Raw genomic sequence first — 24,313 nt, forward strand, 5'->3', positions numbered from 1 at the left:
ACAGTCGGGCAAGTTAGACAGAAGCTTAGGGCTTGTGGAGGCATCAGCCAGACATCAACACAAAGTACCTCCAGAGCCTTATACAGACTTTATACAGGCTTTAATTTTTTACTGGATTGAACGGAATCTGATACTGGCCACCAAAGTCCAGCAGAAAGTCAATCAGCAGAACTTCCTGAGCAAGTCAGAGTTGTGAAGAGTTTGGAAAAAGTGAAAGGGGTCTTGGCCATGCCAAGCATTTTGGTTTCAAAATGTCCAATATATTAACAAGGCAAAGGTTACGTTATTGTATGGATATTACTAATCAAGCCTGTGGTTGTTTATTCGCGTGTATGAGGAGAGAAGGATAGTTTCAGAGAAAATCTTGTTTTGGTTTCCTGTACCGGAATAGTTTAGAATGCCTCTGAGTACTCTATCCAAGTTCTACTGAAGTCAAAATTCCAACAGCTCAAATAGAATTACGCTTGGCTTTAGCTATACAAGGATATGAGCATTTTGGAAATGAAAATTCATGGTCTAAAAGAGCTAACTGTGGCTAACTAATACTAACTCTATTTACTGAGTTAATTTATATTTTAATTTTTGAAGAGTTAACTAGCTCTGCTTTTGCTGTATATGCTGCTTGCATTCTGGTTTTGAATTCACAAAATATTTAATTCTTAGCCATTTTTCACTCCTAGTCATGTTATTTATGTCTCTGCTGAGGTTCAGGTTTTCTCATGTAGTTTTGCAATTTAGTGCAAACTGTTCACACAAATTTTAATGTGTAAGAGCAGAGTATGTTTTGAAACAGTTTCTTATTAGGTGCTCAAGAACTTCTAGTATCATACTGGATATCACATTAACTATATGTACAATCCATAACAAACTCAGTACCTGATTCATAATTAAAACCACAAGATGCCATTGCAGATTGGATTGACAACCCTCTATATAACATACATTAGATACACATATCTAAATATGTACATGACAAGTTATATGGATCTGTATTTTAATATGACAAATTGTATGAATATGTTGTTTATGCTGTTAAATTTAGTTTTTGCCACAATTCATGTACACTACTGTGAGAACATTTCAGTTCTAGAGTCTGTGCTTGCCCAGTACCCCAGAAATTTTGTTCATTTGGTTATTTTATTATAACAATAAACAAGATTTCTGGACTTCAGTAGACAGTAAAGTACAAGGGTTATGGACATATCCATCTATCTTGGTACCTGCTAAAGTAATAAAATGGTAAAGATAACCAACACCCACTTTTGTTATGATAGTCATGATGACATAAAGCCCAATCATGCAAGCAAAATCTGCTTTTGTGCAGTAGATTTGCACAATGACAGCTGAGTCAGGAGGATTTATGCAGTGGGAAAGCTCAGCCATTGTCCACAGCCCCTGTACTTCATCGCTGAAAATGTGTCATTCCTTTGTGGATTCGGTTATCAGTCTTTCAGCACTAAATGTGAGAACTGCTTTTCCCAAATTAGCACTAAGGTTACATCTGACAGGGTGCAGAAACCACAACTGCTTTGTGCTCAAGATGGGGAGGAGAAGACAGTCGCACATAAAAAGCTGATGAACCTCAAGCTCTCTAGAATTTAAGTATTGTCCAAAATAAGCAGAAAAGTAGAAAGACAGCATTTTTTGTATCACAGGGTGAAGATGATTTCCAACTCTAAGTAAAGTTCTTGTGCTATATTTCTGCATGGAAAGTTTCAAACTAATTTAAAACAAGATAAGAATCAAACTGAAACCTTTAGAAATTACTCTCATAGCTGTCCATAATTTAATAAAGAACGATCCTTAAGTACATTTTTGAAATCTCTCTCAGTTGCAACTTAATGCTTTTACCTTCCTAATATGGAAAGGTTGGCCTAAAATCTGCACTACAACATTCCTATTAAGGGCTCTAAGGCTTTACTGTTAATTTCCTAGTGATAAGACCCTGGCAGCCTTTCCACACAGTACTCCTAATTTCAACATCTAACAGGGAAATCCAAAAATGATAATTGTTTGGGTTTGAAACTCTGCAGGCATGCCAGTCCTTTGATTACTTTTTTATTTGTCATTTGTCTTTTTAAAATATAATTATAAAAGATGGTCTGTGTTTGCATGTATTTAAAGTGGATATACTTTTAATGAAACAGGCTCTCAGTGAAGGATGAGGTGTGCTCTGCTTTCTTAAAGATCTGTATAAACTACTTTTGAACCTTAAGTTTGCAGACCCTTATGTGTTTTTCAGTAAAGACGTAGATTGCTATGTAGTGGAGGGTTTACTTTCCTAGTTGCTTTCTACATTGTGTTTAGCCTCAGGTTAAAAAACAGTATTCTAATGGACATGTATTGAAAGCTGCAGAAGAACAGCAATCCTGGTCAAACTAACAGAGACAAATTCTCATCGTCATAGAGTTTAATAGTTAGGTGGTAAGGCATCCAGTCTTAAGACCTTGCTAATGTTTACTTCAGTCAGAGCAAGAGCTTAAAATGGCTCTTTCCATACTAAAGCTGAGGTCAGAGCTGACAGGGTGCAGAAAACACAGCTGTTTGGTACCAAAAATGGAGAGGAGAAGACAGTTGCACGTGAAGAGCTTGAAAACTTCCCAGAAATTAAGTCTTACCCTGAACTGGCATAAAAGTAGGACAACACCGCACAGAGTGATCAAGTTTTTGGGATTTAAATGTGAACATAGAGATCCTATAGAGAACACACAGTCCCTTTCTGGAGATGCTCAACCTTCTTAGAGGAGGTGTATGTTTTTGGGAAGAGAACTGTGCCCAGCCCAAGAGAAGGTCTGACCAGCAGCCCTTAAAGACTTTTTAAGTCTTTTAGAGATATTAAATACTCACAGGCTTCTAAAGCTTTCATTTTGTTTAAATAATTAAACAGTCACCAAGCCAAATAAAACAAGGGAGACTGATTCTATAGCCATGTAGTCAGAGTATTCATGTAGAAGCTAGGGAACCATACATCAGTCACTGTAGCAGTGTATATTTAATTATTGATGCAGAGTTGGCCAGATGTGACAAGGAGGCATTTGCAAAAACACAGTAAAATAAGCTGGTGTTCAGGGAAGTCATTTTGGATAGGAAAAGCCACAGTTCAGTGCCCCAGACTGAATCATGTACTTTGTTGTAAGCCATGTTCATGCACACACTGAACAATACTGGCTCCTCTGGTACGCACATGGAGTTTCTCTGCACAGAAAAGCTTTGGCAGTCTTAGTTGGTCCCACTGAGGGTCAAGAATAGTTTTGGCCTTTCAGAAAAAAAAAATCTGAAATTGGAAAAAACATTTGAAACATTGGAAATTGGAAACAACTCCTGTCCAGCTTTACTGTAAGGAGCAACATCTTTGATGTTACAAATACATCTTAAAAAGTTTTGCCTATAAGGCAAGGACATGTTTCCCTTTAAATGTGCCATTGCCTCTCATAGTTCAGAGCCATCAGAACCCAGTGTTATTTCGAGAAAGTGTAGATCAGGTCCTGCTTCTATGAACTACTTCAGCAGTTAAAAAAAAAAAGAAGAAATGAGCAGAGGCCCGAGCAGGTGGGAGCAGCTCCCCCTGGTACCAGGGAGTTCCCTGGTGCACCACAGGCAGTGTTTGCTGTGCACCCTCCCAGCATTTATGCGAGGGCTGAGGGCATGGCTGGAGGCAAGAAGGCAGAATTGGCAGTGCAGTGTACCAGAGCAAATGCTAAGCAATGCAAAAGCAGTGCACCAAAGGCAGTTTTTTCAAGCTGAAGATTAGAGGAGTGGAAGGAGAGAGCTTGGAGCTACTCCCATCTTCTCTGACTTGAGTACAGGGGATCTGGCCTTAAATTGCTAATGTTTTGTAAAATGAATAACCATAAACATTTATTTTAAAAGCAAAGCAGAGTGGGGCTGAGGAAGATCTGATGGGAAATGAAATCATGAAAGCTGCATTAAGATAGTATTATGAATCTGGTTTGTACCCCAGAAATACTGGCCTCACTCACCTTCTTTTCTAGACCTGGGGTTAAGAGAGACTGTCTGGATTTCCAGGCTTGGAATTTCCGTGCTTTTTATGGGTTTAAACCACTCTGTGATATTATTTTAGCATACTTTCCATGGCTTAATTTTTAAAGTGGAGTAGTAGCTGTGCTTAGTCCCCTGGGGTTATTGTCCTTGGTAATCTTTACTTTACACTTACATAAACAGCTGAGAATTATAGAAGCTGAGTGACTGCTCAATAAAAAAGAAAATACCCTGTTAAATTTCACAGGCTCTGAGGCAGGAAACATGGCCTTGATACTCTCCTGGCATTCAAACAGAACTTTAGCCATCACTTTGTGTTGTTTCCACTTATGGCACTTTGTAGAATGTCCCAGCACTGTCATCACACACACTTAATTTTGAATATATATGTATTGCACAGGAGAGTAATGTGTGGCAAGAGGAAGACAAGATTTCAGATAGTTTATAGTATTTTTATCTCTCTAATAAAATGCATTACCTGTGTCAAGATGTTAGAAATTAATTACTCTTGTTGAGACTTGGATGTGTTCATTTGCTGATCACTGAACCTATAATTTGTCTTTGGTCAACCACACCAAACCCTTTTCCTACTTATATCCACTGCTGCCCCCCTCTGCTGTGCCACTCCCTTGTCCTTAAATGCCTTCCTGGTTTCACACTTTTCAGCTCACCTCCTACACATTCCCAATCCAGATATACAGCATGCAGTAAAATACATGCCACCAAAGGTAAGCAGATGTGGAAAGGGGCTGACCTGTCAGCGCAGACAGAACCCAACCGTCCTGGTACCTGGGGGTTGTTTCACAAAATACATCTAAGATATAACTGGAGAAAGGAGTTGGTGGGTGCTACAAATACACTAAATCTCCAGCAAGAAAAGAGCTATTTAAACAAACAGCATGAAAAAAAAAAGTGCGAACTGCATATGAATATATTCAGTCTTCAAATTAAAAGTATTAAACCATGGTGGGAATGAAATTAGAAAAAACTGCCCAATAGAAGTAGTTAGTGAGGCAGCTTAGCTGGCTTTAATGAGAACTCAGGTAACTTTTCATGTGTTTTTATATAGCACATTTGCCTGACATTGGAAGAGACTACAGTGAGTAGATTAAGAAGTCTCTTAGAGTCTGCATTCTCATAAATTTACAAGGACATATTTAAACAACCTTATGAGTAAAAACAGTGAGGGGATTTTTTGTGTATGTTAATCTTTTCGTTGTTCTTTTGGTGTTTTTTTTTTTTTTTGCCCTGAAAAGATCTCTTGCATTTAAAATATGGATTTCTATATTTGAACCACATTAGGCAGCTGATAATGTGCTATCATGCAGGCTGTAGCGTGGACCGAGTTCCACACTTTCCCACCACTGCTTATAGAGGCATGAACAACTCCGACCCTTGCAGGAACAAAACATGTCCATATATGCAAGTCTCATTTCTCACTCAATGCATTCTCCCACCCCCATTCCCATTATCTTCATTGCTAAGAATAGTAATAAATAATTTCACTGTGATAAATTCCATGTGTGACAAATGCTAATGTCACCTAACACAGTGCTAGGAAGTGCTCAGAAACTATGGTGATGGTGGCATAATGCTGTGAACAGAATGGCATACAAACTCAATTTACAAGGTTTTTTTTTCTCCCTTAAGTCTGTAGAACCAAATTTTAGAGATTGAATATGAATTTTGAATTGTTTTTCTCATTGCAATCTAACAAGTCTTTTTTTCTATACATTTTTTGTTACAACTCATTCTTTTTTTCTTTTTTTCCCTTGGAAGAAATGTAGAATTTCTGAAATCACAAAATAAACACTCCTTTCTTATTGTTATTACTTGACATTTATCCTATCACTAATCTGTAATGGTTACAGTTCAGGAAGCCAAACTCCCTCTGAATACTTGATAAAAAGATACTTGTGTATTTGAATCAGTTGATTCATGCTGTCTGATAACTTTTACCTGTATCTTTATACGAAGAGAAGCATTTGGTTCAGAAATAGAAGACCAAGTAATTATTAGAGAATGTGCTTAACAATTATCAGGATGTGAAAAAAGTCATGAAGATGTGGGTAAAGATAGCCAGAAATATTATAATCTCCTATAAAGTGGTCTAAATGAAATTATTTTAAATCCTTCTAGGAAATAGATCTTCTCATTCTCTCTTTGTCCCAGTGCCCCCTAGGTTTAGGTAAGTTTCTTCATTAAATATTGATGCCGTGGATGAGATTTTGCTCTGTTTAGGTATGAAAAGTTGGTAAAAGTAGCCAAGGGACGAGTTTTGAGGTTGGAGTGGAAAAAGTGGGTAGGGAAGATGAAGCAGAAGAGAACATTCTCCTGGTCTGAGTTCACATTTGGAAGACTTCCTGACACTGTAGAGAATACGACCTGAAGCAAAAAGACTTGCATCAGTACATGTATTGGTCTGAGCTATAGCCATAATATGCTTGGGCAAGTTAGGATACAAATTAGTTCAGGAACACCTGACTTAGGATATGTGTATATTACATGGTTAACCGTGGGCTCATTTATGGGTTTTAACTTGGTCAGCCTTATTATCCATGTCAAAAAAGATAATAGCTGGGAGTGTAGTTTAGAAACCATGCTTTGCTGAAGTTTGTACTGTGACTCTGTAGAGAATATAAGATAAAAAATAATTGAAGAGCTCAAAGTTCTTTGTGCACTGTTTCCACTGGAGACCAGAGAAGTTTATCTGCTGCATATAGTACAATTTTAGGAAAGAAGTTCATAGTTCTTAAAAAAAGCAATGTGGGCTATGACCCCAGTCCCAAAGAGATCAGTACAGCATAGTCTTTCTAAACAGAGAATTGGCAGTGATGGCCAGTTTGGGATCTACACCCACTCTTGTGCACTGAACTGGTCTATTGGTGATGTGCCTTAAAATTGCCAAATTTTGAAGTTTTTATTTCAACAGTGAATGGAAAGGTCAACATATCAACATATATCAGGCCAATAACCCAGTAAATCCTGATGAGTCTCATGTCAGGGTAAGATCTAAGGGTGTAGCCTTTCCCATCATCTGTGCTCTTACTTCTCTGGGGAGGCAATTGGATGAAAGAACCAAAGGAAGCTCTGGATAGATGCTAGATGTGGATAAACAAGTGCACCTCTCTGTACAGGACAAATCCGGTGATCTCATTTGGGTGTTCAGGCTCAAATTTGATGACCCAGGTGAGTTGCTTTCTATAGTCATCCTTCAGAGAAACAAATCTGTGTCTCATCTGCTGCCTCCAGCAGCAGGAGCTGTGTAAAAACCCAACTGCATAAATGCACTCCAGGAGTCCACACTTGATCCTGGATGTCTATGCCCTTGTCACACCTGCAAATTTCTACTTATCAGTAATAATCAGATTTTTTTTTTTAACTTAGAAGAACTGTTTATTTCTATGGATTTCTTTCAATGGATAACTTTTAAAGTTGGCAATGGATGGCTTTTTAAAGTGATGGTCTGTCCATTTCAGGAAGGTGACAAACTCAGTATATAACTCAATCAGTGGTGTCTGTGGCAATGATCTCTACTAGAAAGCTTTGGGTACTACTTTCAGTTAATGTATGATTAAAAAGATCATATATATCTATACATATATATTAAAATATGTATACATATTACCCACATACATCAGTTCACAGGATGCCTCTCCTTTTTCCTTAGAGATGAATTTCAGTAGGAAAAAAAGAGTAATTTTTCCAGGACAAGTGTAGCATTCAGTTTCTAAGTTTGCAGTTTGCTTTGCTTTTGGTGTAAAACCCACTTTAAATTACACAACACAGGTTTCTTTGTAATTATCATTTTTGCAAAGATCCGAATCAGCTTAAGCAAAGAAAAGTTCAGATTAGGTGGCAGGATGCCAAAGACAAAGCCTCTGTGTTATAGGACTTGCAAATTCAAGTTGGTTTCCCATGATCTCTGAGATCTCTGTGAGAGCTCATCACAGCTCTGATGCTTGAAAAACAGTGACTTTTAGCTTCCAAATTGTGCCTCCTTTCTTGTTCACAAAAGTCACTAACCAGTTTTTCAGAAAAGTTAAGCAGAAATCTGTTTGTAGGAATCACACAGCAGAATACTAATTGATTTAAACAAAGCAGGAGCGGGTCTGTTACAGCCCCCTTCATTGGGATATGACATACATCCGAATTTTCTTTTTGCGTTCTTGTGTTGTTTTTTTTTTTTTCCCTTCTGCTCTAGCCATCAATTTAATGAGGGTTGACCCTGTCAATACCAATTTCCTCTTCTCGGGCCACCACGTTCAGAGTTTGGTGGGCATTCAATAGAGATTTACTGTTGACTGGGTAATTTGAGTTCATGTGTGTGGTGAAAAATTAGTGAGGAGAATTACCCAGAAAAGTGGATGCCATGACAATACATGTCACCATGGTGTGACCAGCTCTGCTGACATAGGTTTCAAAAGCTCTCCCCCTGTGAAAATGGGGCCTGTTTGCAAATTAATTAGTTTCTGGCAGCAGCTTGATTGTTGACCCAAAGTTTGTAGAGTGGAAAAACAATCAGATTAGTGTGTTCAATATAAAGGCCCAGCGCGGCACTCGAGTGCAGTTTGCCAAACTGTTGAAGCCGTGAATAGAGTGAAACAAATTCTTTTTTGAGAAGCCAAGGCAAAGGTTAAGTGTGATGTGACTGGAGCACGCTGGCCGCGGGGCGGTGGGGGAAGAAGTGGAGGTTTCAGCCACACAAAAATAGAGAGTGTTGAGCGAGTTGCATTGAATTTAGTGGAAATCACAGCTTCAGACGCAAAAGTGTTTGGCAATGTTTTAGTCTGTGTTAAAGGGAGAAATAAGATGGCTTTGTTGTAAGAAGTTTTCTTTGTGTGTCCATGTGGGACTCCAGGGACTGAACCTCTAAAGGATATTAGAGACACTTCCTGAGCCTCCACGCTGTTTCTAAGCACCTGCAGACTCTGAGGTTTGTACCAGTTCCTCCCATTCCCTGCCACACACTAACTCCCTTTATCTCTAGTGATTCAATCCAAGCTTCCCATTCATCACCTCCAACATTTGGGCAGGATTCTTCTTTTAAATAGTGCTGGTGTTGGGACTCATGGGCAAATGCATTAGACTTGTGAATAGATGGACTGGCTAAAACTTGTTATCCAGGTAGTGAGACAAAAGATAGATACTGAAAAATATAATAGGCCAGATCTTTAACTGATAATACATGACAATGTCCCCAGTGCAGCCAAGATCTGATTTCTGCTCACTACAGTGCTCAGCTCATTTCATTATTATGCTCCATTTTATTAATGGCTTTTTTTTAATATATGTCACTTTTTGTCATCCATTTATGGCATTCACTGTTACTAGCACTCTTATAATATTTCCTTTATATAAAACAATTCCTATGTATTTTTAAAAATATTATTTTCCCACTATGCCAAACAGAAAGAAAGGAAATGCCAACAAATGTGAGGGAGACCATGTTCATGGGAAGTTGAGGTATCTTCTTTTGAACCAATGTCTTAGCCCTGTTGACCTGAATCACAATGCCTGACAGACCCAGGGGAATGGGAGGACAGAGATGCTCAGCTGAAAATATGAAGGGCTCCACCACCACGTAGCTCCTACCCCATCAAGTCACTGAGATGCCCAGCACGCCCAGCAGAGTTAATGATGTGAGGATACAGACCCTTAATCTGTTCCCACCTTTTTCCCTCATTCCATAAAATTACAGCTCCTAGCCTTCAACCTGTGCAAACTTTGTGATTTGCTCTCGCTAATGGGGCTGAACCTACCCCCTTTACACTAACATTCCTGAACCGTGAATTGCTTGTCCCAAAAGGCATTTAGTGTTGCTTGCAATTAACACAACTGATTACTCAAAGCCGACACCTGAGGTGGCATGGAGCCATCTGGAAGCATAATTGGCTCCTTAGCTGGAGTAACATCCACCTCACAGTGGAGTCTGTGATGACAGAATTATTAGTTCAAAGTAAGCCAGGTATTTGAATACCTGGTCTACACATTAAAACCTCCACTAGCACTAAACACAGATGAATTATTGCAGACTCAAAGCCTCCTTTTCTCTCTGTCTCTGTAACTTCCCTTCTCTTTGTTCATGAAATCACACATATTTCAACCTGAATGTTTGTAAGGCTGAGTAATTGCTTTTGTTCTTTGGGTTATTTAATTACAAATCTCAGTAGATGACAGGTCCTCTACTCTAAAGGAAGACATCACATTTGCACAGTTACAGAATCCCAACACAAATGTGTGTGGCAAATCAGTGACTGCAGATTTATTCATGCCCTCTGGGACCTGCACTGCCTTTTCAGCTTAGCATGCAATATGATTTAAATTACAGCTTGTGCAGAGCTGTGCCTTGGGATTACACTCCATGTTTCCAACTGTTTATAGTTCAGTGAGCTTTAACCTCTGTGATTCTGAAAATTAAATAATGTCACGGCTGATATCAAACTGATGGCTGGTACTAGATTGTTAAATACTGTGTAGTATTAAAAACTTATTTTTACAACAAAAGTGGAAACATCAGTGTATTTAAAATATCGATGGCACATTTAGGTAGTTCAAGAGCACAATTCAAAAGTCACACTAGCAGAGAATAACAAAGCTAATATCAAGCTCTGTTATCAAGGATATTATTTCAACTTCTGTATTTAGCAGAATTGTGGATGTGAACTTGACTAGAGCAGGACTGAGTTTAACACTAAGTAACACCGAACCTAAGTACTTTGTGATGAGGTAGACACAAAGAGTGGGTAAGATCAAGAAACGTAGATAGAGCATCTGTTGCAATTAAATGCAGATTTGTTAATTCCTTGCAGATTTTATAGTGTCATTATTTCTGAAATACTGTGGTATACCAAGTGTTACATCTTGAAGACCCTTTTGTGCTGTAACTGTGGACATCTTAATATTTCTCTTGCCATTCAGCAGAGGAGGAAAGGAAACACCTAATTAGGAAACTCTATTTTTAATATGGCATGTAATTTCCCATCAGATTACTTTTCACTATTTGCAGGGGTTTAACTGATGCAAAAACTTCTAGTGATTTTTCTTCATTTAGTTCTGCAAACCAACGTTTCTAGGATAGAAACTATTCCAGTCCCACTTGAGCCACTTCATCGTGTTCTTCCCGGGGCTCTTGTCAGGCAACACCTGCAAAACAAAAGGGTGAAAGGGATGTCACCACCAGCATCATTTAGCCCATAGAGCCTCATTCATGGCTGTGGTGTAAGGAAGGGAGAAAACAACAAATGGGAGAGACAAATGGATACTTACTTTTCACTTGCAAAGGCAGCATGTTTGACTAAATAACAGAGAAAATAAACAAAGAAGAATTCACAGAATTTCAGTTATCAGATATGACGGACAGATCACAGACACACAAAATGCTTGACAAATGGTTCCTCATTTGATACCTTTAAATTTTGACAGTGCAATAGGTCCTGAACTTTCCATTTTGGTGCATTACCAAAGTGGTCCTTCTTTCCCCCCTCCCCCCCCCCCCCCGATCTTTAGAATGCCCTATACTACTTATCTCAGACTTCAGTGTCTAGCTTTATGTATCAAAGTGGTGTCAAAAGTATCTCACCCCTTGCTATTCCATTGGATTCTATGGGCTTATATAAATCCACCTTTGTTGAAAGGTAACCTTTAAATCTGATTTTTTAAACATGTGGATAAGTGCTTTTACATACCATACAGTAAAAAAAAAGGCATAGTAAAGCAACATGGTAAGATATTTATGGTAACATCTAAGATTTGTCGAAGTATACAGGTAATCATCAGCTAATAGTTGATAGTCAGTAGCAGTAAATACCTCAGATGATAGTGTGCAGATAACACAGTATTATTGAAATGTGGTAACATTGCTTTTAAGAATCTCAATTTCAGTGTCAAATGATGCAGTGTTGCCCAAAAGACTGTTGAGAGTGACCCACCAAAATTGAACAGCCAGCTGATAAGCCTTTTAGCTCTTTTTCTCTCTGCTGTCAGGTCTGTATCACTGCTGATTATAGGCTGATTGTTTTATGTTAGGAGGGGAAATTATCTTTTTCAAAGACAATGATTAAATTGTAAATCTTTGAGACTAGCATTTATTGTACAACATCCAGTAGAATTTGATGTTCCTGAGCGCTTAGGGCTGCCACAAACACACTGAGTAAATGGAGACAAAATATTCCCTTTCTGATTTACCTTTTTCAGGAATGGGCTGTTTTTATTAGATTCCTGGATTATGGAAAAGAGTATTTTTAGCATATCTTTATATATATCTAAATTTCATTTCCTCTTGGTAGATTTTAAAGATTTCTGTTCAGGTAAGTACAGCAAGATTTGTAGGACGATTTTAGTAGAGGGTTTGGTATAAGCAGAAATAAGATAACCTTTCATGGATGGCTTTTTATATAGATGATCATTCAGAAAAAGCAGAAGAAAAGTTATTTTAAAGACAGGATTACATATTTTTCCCATTCACTCCTCAGCTCTTATGAAACAGTTGCAAACATTCAGTGATGATACGTTATCTATGAATATGGCTACATATCTGAGGATTGGTGTTTATTGATTCTTTTATTGCCATGTGAGCAAAATTCAATATCTTTATAAGTAAGAAAAAGTGTTCCAGTGATGTCAGTGAGATTATTCATATTTCCTGAGCTCTATAATAACATTTGACACACTGTAAAATTTGGTATTCATGGGGCACAGCTCTCTTCACTTATCCACTCCTTTAGTCTCTGCGTCCTATTCTTGGAAAAAAGCTCCATGAGAAAAAAAGGTGCAAAACCTTTCTATGAGATATTTTACATGGACTAGTGAGTCATCAACTTTTTCCACAAGATTGTGTAAATGGGTTGTCATTATCAATACTCAGTTCTGCTCCATGTTTGACACACTGTCAGCTTTAATTATTTTTTTTTTGCCAGACTTTTTGGTAGAAAGCATTCTTAAAAAAAAATTCCAGCTTCCCATTTACTACAGGACCTGTATTTTTTACTGCATTTCTTTCTTTTATTACTTTTAAAATATTTTTTCTAAATTTTCTGCCAATTCCTCTCCCCGTTGTTTATGTAGCACAAGCAAGTGTGCTGCAAAATCCTCCCTCAGTGCTTTTAGAAAACACAAAAATTTCGAGTCTGATACAATGTTACCCCCCAAAAATCTTTTCATTCATAAGAGTCACAGAAATTACATCAAATATTTCTGAAGTGCTGTCACTGAATAAATTAAAAAAGGAGGTTTTGCTTGTACGGAATTAAAATGCAAACCAATTAAACAATGTTTGAGAAGAACAACTTTCTGACAGAGCGGTGCAAAAGGTAATGTTGCAAGACTTTTCTGTCTGAAGCAACTGCACAGTTTTCATCACACCTGTGCTATCAAATACATTTGTTGCTTTTTTTAATGAACAGAACTAAGTTGCACATCAGCGATAAACTGGTACATTAATTCAGTTGGGTAAAACCCTGTTAATACCTTATGTTGACTGAAGCTCAATTAAGTTGGAAACACATATTATACTCACATGACTACTGAAAGAGGTTACCATAACTGATGCTATCACACTGAATACCTTAGCTTGTGCTGAGGGGTTTTACTTCCTCTTACAGATGCCTTACTGCATTTTATGTTGCTATGCTACACTGACAGATCAACTAAAACTAGTCATTCACCCTACCCTTTTCTCAGTCTTTGCTGCCATTCCTCATTAATCTTACTGTAATGGATTTTGTGTCAAGTTGCTTTACACTGGCTGTAAAAGTTCATTATGACAACAAAATCTTTTTCATAGTTTGACAAAGTCATCTCAGTTTTGTAACCAATTCTAAAGGATTTAACTAAGAAATTAAATTACAGGAGATTGGAAAGGTTAGGAAATTGCTATGGGAGTGTACTCTGCTGGATGACTCCTTGGGACCTGGCATGGGCTGATGATTATTTCCAAATGAATTAACATCCTTCAGTGAGAGTTGAGACTATGGCAGAGTCCTGTCCAGTTTTTTGATGTGACATCAGGGAGGAGATTTTATTTTACAGCTACAAAACCCCTTTCACACACTTCAAATTGAACCTGGCAGTACAAAATTTGGAATTTTTCTTCCTGTTTTCAAAATAGATGGTTTTTGACACAAAGGCCATATTTGTCCACTTTGTAGGCGGAAAAAAATAATGTATCTGTGGACAAATGGTTCTGCTGGAGACAGGGTTGTACACTGCATAGAGCTGACAGAGAAATGTTAGGAATTTAGGTTTCAGAAGACAAAGAGGAGGCTGAAGATGCACTTGTCAAGGCAGTTATGTTCAGTTTGGGGTTTCGTGCACTTGCCAATCATGCTGCTGAGGGCTGTCCCACTTTACCTATTTAGCATTTTCTTGCTGGAATATATTTGCCATGTTAATCCCCAGCTACCCCTCACACTCAGCCAGGTATTTGCCTCCTGCAATGTGCTGTGTCAGGAGCTTGTGAGGGTGTTGCTGCAGCTCTCTGTCTTCAGGACACCTTCTTGTACCCTCGAATTTCCAAGTGGCAAAGAGGAAGAATATTCCATCAAGACATAAACGCACATCTCTCAGCATTCTGAAAGGCCTGAGCAAATCACATTAGTGGAGAGGAACAGGTTTGGTTTCTGAGTTTTAGATCAACTACCATAAACTGTTGGGCATCTCCAGAGACTTGTGCTCCACCTGTGAATCTTCAGAGCTTACACAAGGCAGGCTCACAGCATGGCTCTGCTTGCCAAAAGTCTGTAACACCCCAAATCAGAAACATCTTTTGTCTTCAGTGCCTCCACGCTTCAATTCCTCCCTTAATACATCACTTCTTTACATAAAGACTGTGATATTTAGTTCTTGTCACTCCTCCAGAGCTCTAAAGACGTAGGTTACACAGTTAAGGCATAGGCTTTCTAGTGCTTTTATTTCCAAACATCAATGTCAAAAACTTCAGATAAATGACTGAGAGAGGAAGAAACAGGCTCTTAGCTGGAACTCTCATTAGCTTTTTCTGCAGTGAGGTTAAAAAATACAGAAAATTGAGATTAAAATATTCCTAAATGGAGACAATATTCTGCAAGCCTCACTCTCTGTTCTATGTTGCCCAATTACTCTTTCTGAGGGACAAGTAAATCAGTTTAAAATTAATTGTGTTGATAGATATACAACAACCTTAAAACATAGTCAGTAATGAAAAAGAGGTGTTAATTTTGATTGTTGTTCTGTAAAGAGATAATAATCACCTCTTTTAAATTAAATAGGGTGGATAGATCATAAGCATGGTTTGTGAGGAATCTAATTCATGTTGCGCATTAAGCTATAATTTTACTGAACTTTGTATTCACTTTTCTTCACCGTATAATTAGTCTATACAGGGAATCAAAACTATTGTTGTCTCTTTAGAACAAAGGCTTCAGAAACTGATAATTGCATCAGAGATCAACATTTTCTTCCTTCTCTCTCCTGTGGAAGCTAAAATGTTATTCCCAAGAAATATTCATGCTGAATTATGCCTCTAAGGCAGAGGAAGAGAGAGATCTCAGGGTGGTTGTCAGGAACTCATTTACACTACTTTAGAGGTGCTAAACACCCCAAAATGAGGTCGTACTCCCTTGGAAGGCACCCATGGCTCAGTACCTAGCCTGGCCTTGCCAAGTTTTCACTTCTACTAGGTCTCCAGTCAGTGTGGAGCTTGTAAGCTTTAGGATGTTATTGATGCTCCCAATTACACTTGCCCTTCTTTGCTTTTGCCCCAAATACAAATCAGTAGTTCCTTAAAAAAACCCATCATTTTAATAGGATTTATCATCAGTCATAATGAGAATGATCCATAGGTGACACTTAAGGTCAAACCACTGAACAGACACAAGGACTAGACTCCTGTTGCTGTATTTGTAAGTGTAGCATTGAGATGTGGAAGATACTACCCATGTAAAAGCATTGTGTGTCTTTTTTAATGTGGGTCTTTCTGCGTGTTTTGTTGCTGCTGCATCCATGTGTCGAAATGACAGAACAGGGGTATGTTGTTACTACTTCTAATATCTTTCATCCTTGAAAATGTGTAATCTCTTTATGTCACAAAAAAAATTCATACAAGTCACCACTGAAACATAGCAGTTGGATTCTGCAGAGGAAGGGGTTTTTTTCTAATTCTGAAAAGAGTTTTGAATAAGATAAAATAAAATGTACACTATTGAAATCACAAGAAGCCTTAGTTAAACCTTACACTTATTAGCCCATTTTGTAATCTATGTCACAAAAATTGTGTTTACTAATCTTTGAAAAATTAGTAAAAACAAAATATGACTTGTAAGGAGAAACTAGCTGACATAACTAACACACTGATTAAACAGCATTGTTCCTCAGCATCAGTCTGGCTTGACTCAAACCATTTTGTAAATATAATCAGTCTTTAAAACTCTTTCTGATGAGATTTTCCATTGCAAAATCAATGAGTGACCATAGGGCTCCTTACCTTGTAATAGCTACTGACAGCTTGACCATGCATGGCCTGCATGCCACACATCCTCCTCTGCCTACCCATGAGTTTGAAAACAGCATCTTCAAATGACATCTCTAATCCGTGGTCTGTCCCTGGTACTACTTTCTATGTTAGCATCTGACAGTAAGTTACCACAAAACCCTCATATTGCTCCATAAGAACCACATGTTCAAAGAGCATTCTCACTTAGAGGATGTGGTCTGATGCCATCCACATTGCTGAGGAGCTTCACTCTAAGCAGTGAATCCATGAGAGCTCTGCTGCATTTGCTTGAGTCAATGAGGAGCTTCACTCTAAGCAGTGAATCCATGAGAGCTCTGCTGCATTTGCTTGAGTCAACAGCAGCAAGAGGGATGTGAAAGCTGAAGAATTTAAATGAAAGAACTGCGAAAGAACGCCACTAAAAGCTTTGGTGTTTTGTAAACTACATTCGAGTGTGTAAAACCACAGACCAGCTTAGTTCTCTCATCACCACATATTAACAGCTTTGTCCTCTGGTGACCTTGCAGAGTGTGCTGGTGGCAGACGGCTCTGCTCTGCACATTTGTGACTGGTGCTGCAAGTCTCCTCTCTGTGGGTAGCAAGGCTTGCTGTGAGTGCAAGTCCAGATTTTCCAAGGGCAGTGTTTGGCTCTCTGTGCTGAGTCTCAGTGGACAGGCACTGTACGTGATTATGAAGTCTTGAGTAGCTGTCTATTTTTGTTGTTGTTAAATTTTTTATTTCATCTTCTCTAGTCTTGTTTGTCTCCTCAGGGCCCCAGTCACCCTCCAGTTCTTTTCATTAAATTATAGCAATTGCAGTTTTACTGAGCATAAAATTTCCCTAGTTTCCTAGAATTTTCTTGCTGTGGCCTGATAAATTAGTCATTTTGACCGTAAATATACAATAATAGGGGCATCCAGTTCAAACTCTTTACAAAACATTTCCTGGGAGAACTGCCCTTTGGCTCCTGTCAAGTGATGAAGAGATGACCCCAGCTTCTGTTCCTTCAGTTTATTCAGTCTTGACAGCTAAAGGTAATTTCTGTGCCTTCAAGTTTGTAGATCTTCATTAAAATGCTAATACAATTCAGTTAGAAAGCCAATTTCTGACTTTTATGGTTTCTTGCTCTTGGGGTGTTGTATGTATTTGTGAGGTTGTTGCTGCTAAAGAGTAACATTTGTAAAAGAACCAATGCAAATCGATTTTCCTTAGCTTTTTCTCCACCTGAAATGCTGAGACAAGCAAAACATGTTTCCATTACTTAACTAAGCAAACAATGGCATATAAATCATAGAGGCAGCTGGACCAAGGTGTCGTTTTCATAAAGAGCCGGATTTCTCACGAAGGACAGTTTAATGGGCTGCTGCCAGTGAAACGTCTGCAGAGCTGGTAATTGCAGGAGGGCACACAAAGTGGTGTTCAAAGGTGTCATGTGGGATCTGAGAAATAACCCCACAGCCAAGACAACTGGAAAAAGGAGACTGAAAAGGTGTGGGCTTTAATAATTTGCTTCTTGAGGCTGATTGTTTTAAATAAAAATCTAAGTTTTTATTTTTAGCTTGTTCATGTTGGCTGCGAGATCAGAGGAGTGTTTTTAGCTGTAATTTTATTTTGATCATGTTTATGCTGTGGCTTTGTTTCTCCTTTGATCATGCTTAAACATGTTTCAGAAATGTTTGTTTGATGTATGCTGTTTTCTAAAGCACTCTTCCACGTTGTCTGCTTGTTTTTTGAAAGCAATGAATCATTGCAAAATATTTGCCGTCAAATTATTTCTTAAATCCATTTTCTCAAAACAAGCTTTCTGGACTTTTAGCCAATGCGAGACTGTTTTCAAACAAGGAAGTGTTGAACTGCTGTAACACCATTTTTTAGGGTTGCACGAATTGGAGACATTTTTAGGGTTGCAGAATGCTTGTTAATTCATACACAGAATTTTGAAGTGATCCAATCTATCCACGATAGCCGCAGTGCACTGACTTTTACAACTGTTACTGGTGATTTTGGGTCAAAGTTCCACTTCCCATTCAGTAAAACTTGCTTGAAGTTCACTCCAGCATTTCTTTGGGGGGCTGTGTTGAAGGTATGAAATAGGTCAACCCTAACTGTATTATTTTAAACTTCCCATGGGGACCCCTTGATACTGAACCTGTTTAATTTTGCAGAGTAAGGCAGGGCAGTCTCAATACTTGAACGAACATACACATTCATGGATGACATTCTTTCTCCTGATGCCTGGGTGAGCAATTAGGAGAGTCAAGAAAAAGTCCCTAATTCCCTCATCTGTGGATATCTCCTTTCCAATGCTCAAAGAAGAGCAATAAAAAAGTGCAGTCCATAGGGAGGGCTGTGTTGCGTGACTGCTGGCCATCTGGCAGATTGATTCATCAGGACCCTAAACAGTCAGTAGTAAACATGGTCTGCAGCCCTGGAGTTAAATGCAAGTGTGCATCAAGCCTCGGGCAAGTCAAACAGCTCCTCCACTAATGAAACAATAAAGAACACACTACAGATCAGTAGATCACACCACCCACTTCTTAGCTTTATAACCTATGAAATCATGAACCACGTTTCTCTCCCTCTCTCCACACGTAGCATCATGATGTTGCTTTTGTGACCATTACATCCATTCTGAACAGAAATTAATCTATTTCTGTGTGCAACAGAATGCATGTAGCCTGTTCTTCCTTTACTTGCTTCACTGCATAGACATAAATCTGTTAGATGGAAGAGGGAAAAAACCCAAACACCACCAGGTAGCAAGAGCAAGGGCCTTATTACATCAAGAACCACTCATTTATTGACTAAAACGTATCGATTTAACTAGATGGAAAAAACAATCCAAAGTATGTGCAGTAAGAAGCATCAGTGTTGTTCAACAAAAACTATTCCATGATGTACAGTGGGTGCATTCTGATGTGAGGCCGTGTGACCACTTTATTTTCAAGAATGTAGTTAGGATTATTAATCACTAAGTGAAAATCTGAATTCTCAGATGAGCACAGGTAGGTGTATACAAAGCATACCCACGTGTGCTCACGCTATGGCATTAATTTTATCTGCCTTCCTCACAGTCCTCTCTTCTGCTACCCATCTGACAGTATCATTTGAAATACATTTTTTCAGTTTGTTCAACTATTTTTCTATCATTCTTGTATCAGCCCTGCTTTAATACTAAACTGTCTTACTGTTTCTAGGTTCATTTGCAAAACTATGAGAGGAAAAGAAAAGAATAATAATATGCTAACTGAGGGCAAGTTTATATAGCCTGTGCTACATCAGCAATATTTTTGACTCAAATGGGACTCCCCACAGTATCTTCATAGGCCAATGTAAAGTTAGATTTTTGATGCGTGATATTATAGTGATTTATTTTAGAACTTGTTGTCTTATGATTTACAAAACGCATTGTGCTAGAAACAAATCATTCAACCATTTGAGAATGTAATTAGGTTTTGGTCGAATGTGATTTTTTACCATTTTTCTTTAAGACCTTAGGAATGTCAAAACAGCATATTCAGACGAGGTTCACCAGATCCAGTAGCCCAGAACAGTGTCTGCTAATGAGTATCCTCTTTCTCTGATGGATCCTTCACAGGCTGCAGTGCAGAAATTTTCAAGCTGTAACCCTTGTTTCTTGAGATACAAGTCACGTGCAAAGCCATAGTATATCATATATAAAGTATAGATATTTACCGTGATACAATATAGTCTAGATATTATTGATCTTGGGTCTCGTGTCAGTGTAACTTAAAGGCTCTTAAATGCATGCTAGAAAGGAAAGAAACACATTTAATAGCTTGCATTACTGGGGTTTCAGGTGGAAAGATTAAGCTGCTTACAGATTTTTCAGGTTTTCAGATGTCTAAAAATATTTATTTTAACAGACAATAGGTAGTAGACACAGTTCCACTGAGATCTGTTCTGTGGCCTGTGTTCAACATCTTCATAAATAACCTGAAAAAGAGGTTGAGTAGCAGGATGAGATTTTTTTTTTTTTTTTCACACAATAGTAAGTTATCCAGCATAGTAAGACAAAGGAAGACTGTGAAGAATTACAAAAGGATATTATGCAACTGGGTAGCTAAGCAATAAATGACAAGTTAAATTATTCTTGATGAATGGTGCAGTGGTAAATCATGAGGAAAACATGCCTAGCTTCATAGAAAAGAGTGGTCTGTGGGCAGAGCATCGCCACATTCTGGGGTTATGGCACATAAAGTTCCATGACAATTTCAGATTGCTGCTTAGGAACTGTCAAATGTATATTAAATATTAGGAATTAATAGAAAAAAAACCCAACAAATTCAACAAACACCACTGCTACAGCCCTTGTGTAAGAGTTCATTTACACTTGAACATCTGGGGGTATTTCCAGTACCAGATTTGAGAGGAACCAAATGAAGATATTAAGATCAATGTTCAAAACACAAAATCAGAACCAAATTTTGGTTCATTACATTGTGTAGGTGAGGAACAAATTCCAGAAGGACACTCTGAATGCTCTAAATCTGTGTGGGTTCAAGAAGAATCTACACAGATAACTGGATGAAAACTTTGTTGAGAGTTACTAAGCATGTAGAAAGCAACGAACTCAGGGAATCAACTACACTGAAAATAATGGAAGAAGGTACTTTATTTTTGGATAGTGTTAATTGTACTCACCGTATTCTTTCTTTGTCTTGCATAATTACTTCTGGATAATGTTGGAGTTTATATATTGATCTAAGTAAACTTTGATGTAAACCACTATGCTCATCTTTCTGTACTCATATATACACATACACACATATATGTGCACACACAGAGAATACATGTGAATATATACATACACACTCAAAATTATGCAATATGTACTCATATAATAAAAACATCTAAACTTATATGTGCATATGTGTAAATATATCAAAATATGTTGCTTAAAAATACTGCCATCCTTAATAAAGCAAGGGGTTCCACAGGGCAGTCAGTGCAAACTGGCAAAACAAAGCAAAGTTCATTATTTCCGTGACTGTATAGCAGTAAACATACACTGAAAAGATGTTAATACATGACACTAAAATAGCTTATAATTTCACATAGGAACAGGACTCTGAGTAGTTAAATATAGTTCACAGTTAATTATCCCAGCAGGATGTAGAGTGGTTATAAAACAGATTGGTAAATCTGTTGGATATGCCTTCTTTTTCCAAATATAGTGAAAGATACCAGCTGAAGTATCTCTGTAAAATACAACGATGAGCCAGATTCACCACTGGTATGAATTTACTGATAGGAATTCTATAAAATGCTCTCTCCCAAAACTTGTTTGCAACATTTTTTATGTAACCCATCAGTATGTCCACATTTTATGTATTTTCATTTGTTCCTCTATCTTTTTTACCACAAAATAATGTTGTCAGTCTAATTGTCAAGAAATAAGACAAATTTATAAAAGACCTTCAAACTTCACAAAAATGACAAGACAAAGTATTTCAACAAGCTGAATAAAAGTTCAAAAATACATATCTCTTCTGAGAAGAAGACAAAAATTTGGGGATTAATGGTATCATATGGAAGTAGACAATATCAATGAAAATTTATTTTTTAACTTAGCTTTTTGAGAGTAATGAATTATTCCCTTTTTAGATGTAAGATAATTTATCTATTCATTTTTATTGCTAAAATGAGGAATATTACATTTGTCTCAATAATTCTTTCATTTTACTTGTAACATATACAAAAAGGTTATTAACCTAAGTCTAAACATACAAAGAAAGAAAAAAAATATCAGTAATAAATACATGGAATTTTGAAACCCTGTTGTAATGGTATACAACCATTTGTAAAGAAATTTCATGAATGTTTAATTGCTCTAATAATAAAATTAAGATCTGTTTATTAGATATCTGTAGCAAGTACCTCTCTGTATTAAAGACAAGAGGAATGTCACATCTTAACAGGTCATGATGTACCTAACATAGAAATATTTGCCATGTGATGCGATAATTGATTCCTGGGAAGCAAAATGACAGTTCATTGATATAAGGAGGACAAGTGATTCAGTTCGTGGAGTAGTAACATGGACAACGGCATTGTCTTCTCAGATCCCAGATTTATCAGTGCTCACCTGATACCAGAGAGCGACAATCCAGAAGATGACAAAATCTATTTCTTCTTCCGTGAGAATGCAATTGATGGAGAGCACACTGGAAAAGCCACTCATGCCAGAATAGGGCAGATCTGCAAGGTAGGATGATGAGTCCTTCGTGTGGGAGTGAATGCACTTGCAGCATGCTTTGCAAGCAGTTTTAGAAATTGCATTTTCTAGCCTGTGAACTATGCAGTATTAACATTGGCATTGTACTAAAGCAGGGGTCATCCCGAGTGAAATGTAGTTAGGAAATAACACATCAAAAGGAATACTATTCGGTTCTTCTTTTTGGGAGGAAACATCACAAACTACGATGTTTTGTTTAAAAAGTCATAGGCATCTTCTAAGGCTTAGAATGTGTCTGCAGAAGAGTCTTTTACGGGAAATGTGATACTTCCAGGTGGGCCAAAAACATTTAAAGAATTTGCTTTTTAAATGTTAATAACTTTCTATTCCCACATTGGTGAAAATCTTTAAAACAGTTGTTTAAGGTTAGCTCCAGAAATGGGCAACCATTCCAAAGACCCTTAGTGACTGCAGAATCCACAGTGATAAATGTCCAAACTGTTTTCTGACAGACTTTTAAAAATATTTCTACAAATGAAATTATATTAAAAAATGTTGTAGCTTTGGCAACTGTGATAATTTCAGTAAAAATTCACGTTAATCCATAAGCACAATTTCAGTTTAGCTCCTCAAATTCAGAAGTAGCTGCTTTAAAACCAATTACCCCTTAAGTATGAAGTCCTTGGGGCCCTTTATTCCTACATTTTGCAGCTGTACAACTGATCCCACTGCTCTGGCATTTTTATCTACTTTGTTCCATTGCAACTTGCATTTCTACTCTTTTGCTACCCAGTTAAGCATAATAAACCCCCTCAGCTTTTCCAGGACAGGGCAGACTGGGAACTCTGAAGCAAAATATTCTGGCTGTTTGTCTTTTTCCCGTGTTATGTATATATAGATATATATTACAATATATAAAGAGTTTTGGGGTTTTTTTGGGTTTTAAATTATGTACCACTATGAAATATGTCACTATACAATGTTAAATAAAAGTAATTCATAGTTTGGGTCTTTGCAACATTATAATGCTTTTGTACGTAAAGAGTGAATTCTTCTCTCGTTTTCTCTAAATAGCATCTTATTTACTGTATTTTCTCTGTACTCTGTTGATACTTCAGACAAGGACAGTTGCTATATATTAATGCAAAATACTTTCGTTATTAGAATGACTTTGGTGGACACAGGAGCCTTGTTAACAAATGGACAACCTTCCTCAAAGCACGTCTGATTTGTTCTGTGCCAGGACCCAATGGCATTGACACACACTTTGATGAACTACGTAAGTAGCAGAGATGGCTTTGAATATAGAAATGTTTTCAAGTATTATCTGTATGAATTTAACCTAATTTTCTCTCTCTTAATATTGTTACAGAGGATGTGTTCCTAATGAACTCAAAAGACCCTAAAAATCCAATAGTCTATGGGGTGTTTACAACTTCCAGGTATAGAACATATCATTTTACTTGCATGGAAACGTGTGTGGCTGCTTGTTTTAAAGAGGTCTCTTTGTTAAAAATGTTTTCAAGAAACACAAAATTTTCTTAACCTTTGAACTGAGAAGTCAGTGGCAGAAAGAAGTAATGAATTAGGTCTCTTTCTTATGAGCAATGTATATCATCACTCCAAAGCTGGCAAACACAAAGACT

General features: G+C 37.6%; 1 protein-coding gene across 1 annotated transcript in view; it reads left to right on the plus strand.

Moving 5' to 3' along the window:
• SEMA3A (semaphorin 3A) overlaps positions 1-24,313 on the plus strand; it is a 163,774-nt gene that overhangs the window by 104,598 nt on the left and 34,863 nt on the right. Inside the window, 3 exon segments of the mRNA XM_032688743.1 lie at positions 22,555-22,697; positions 23,832-23,946; positions 24,040-24,109. Coding sequence (XP_032544634.1) covers positions 22,555-22,697; positions 23,832-23,946; positions 24,040-24,109 — 328 coding nt within the window.

This window comes from Chiroxiphia lanceolata, chromosome 5 (assembly GCF_009829145.1).
Source record: "Chiroxiphia lanceolata isolate bChiLan1 chromosome 5, bChiLan1.pri, whole genome shotgun sequence".
NCBI lineage: Eukaryota > Metazoa > Chordata > Aves > Passeriformes > Pipridae > Chiroxiphia > Chiroxiphia lanceolata.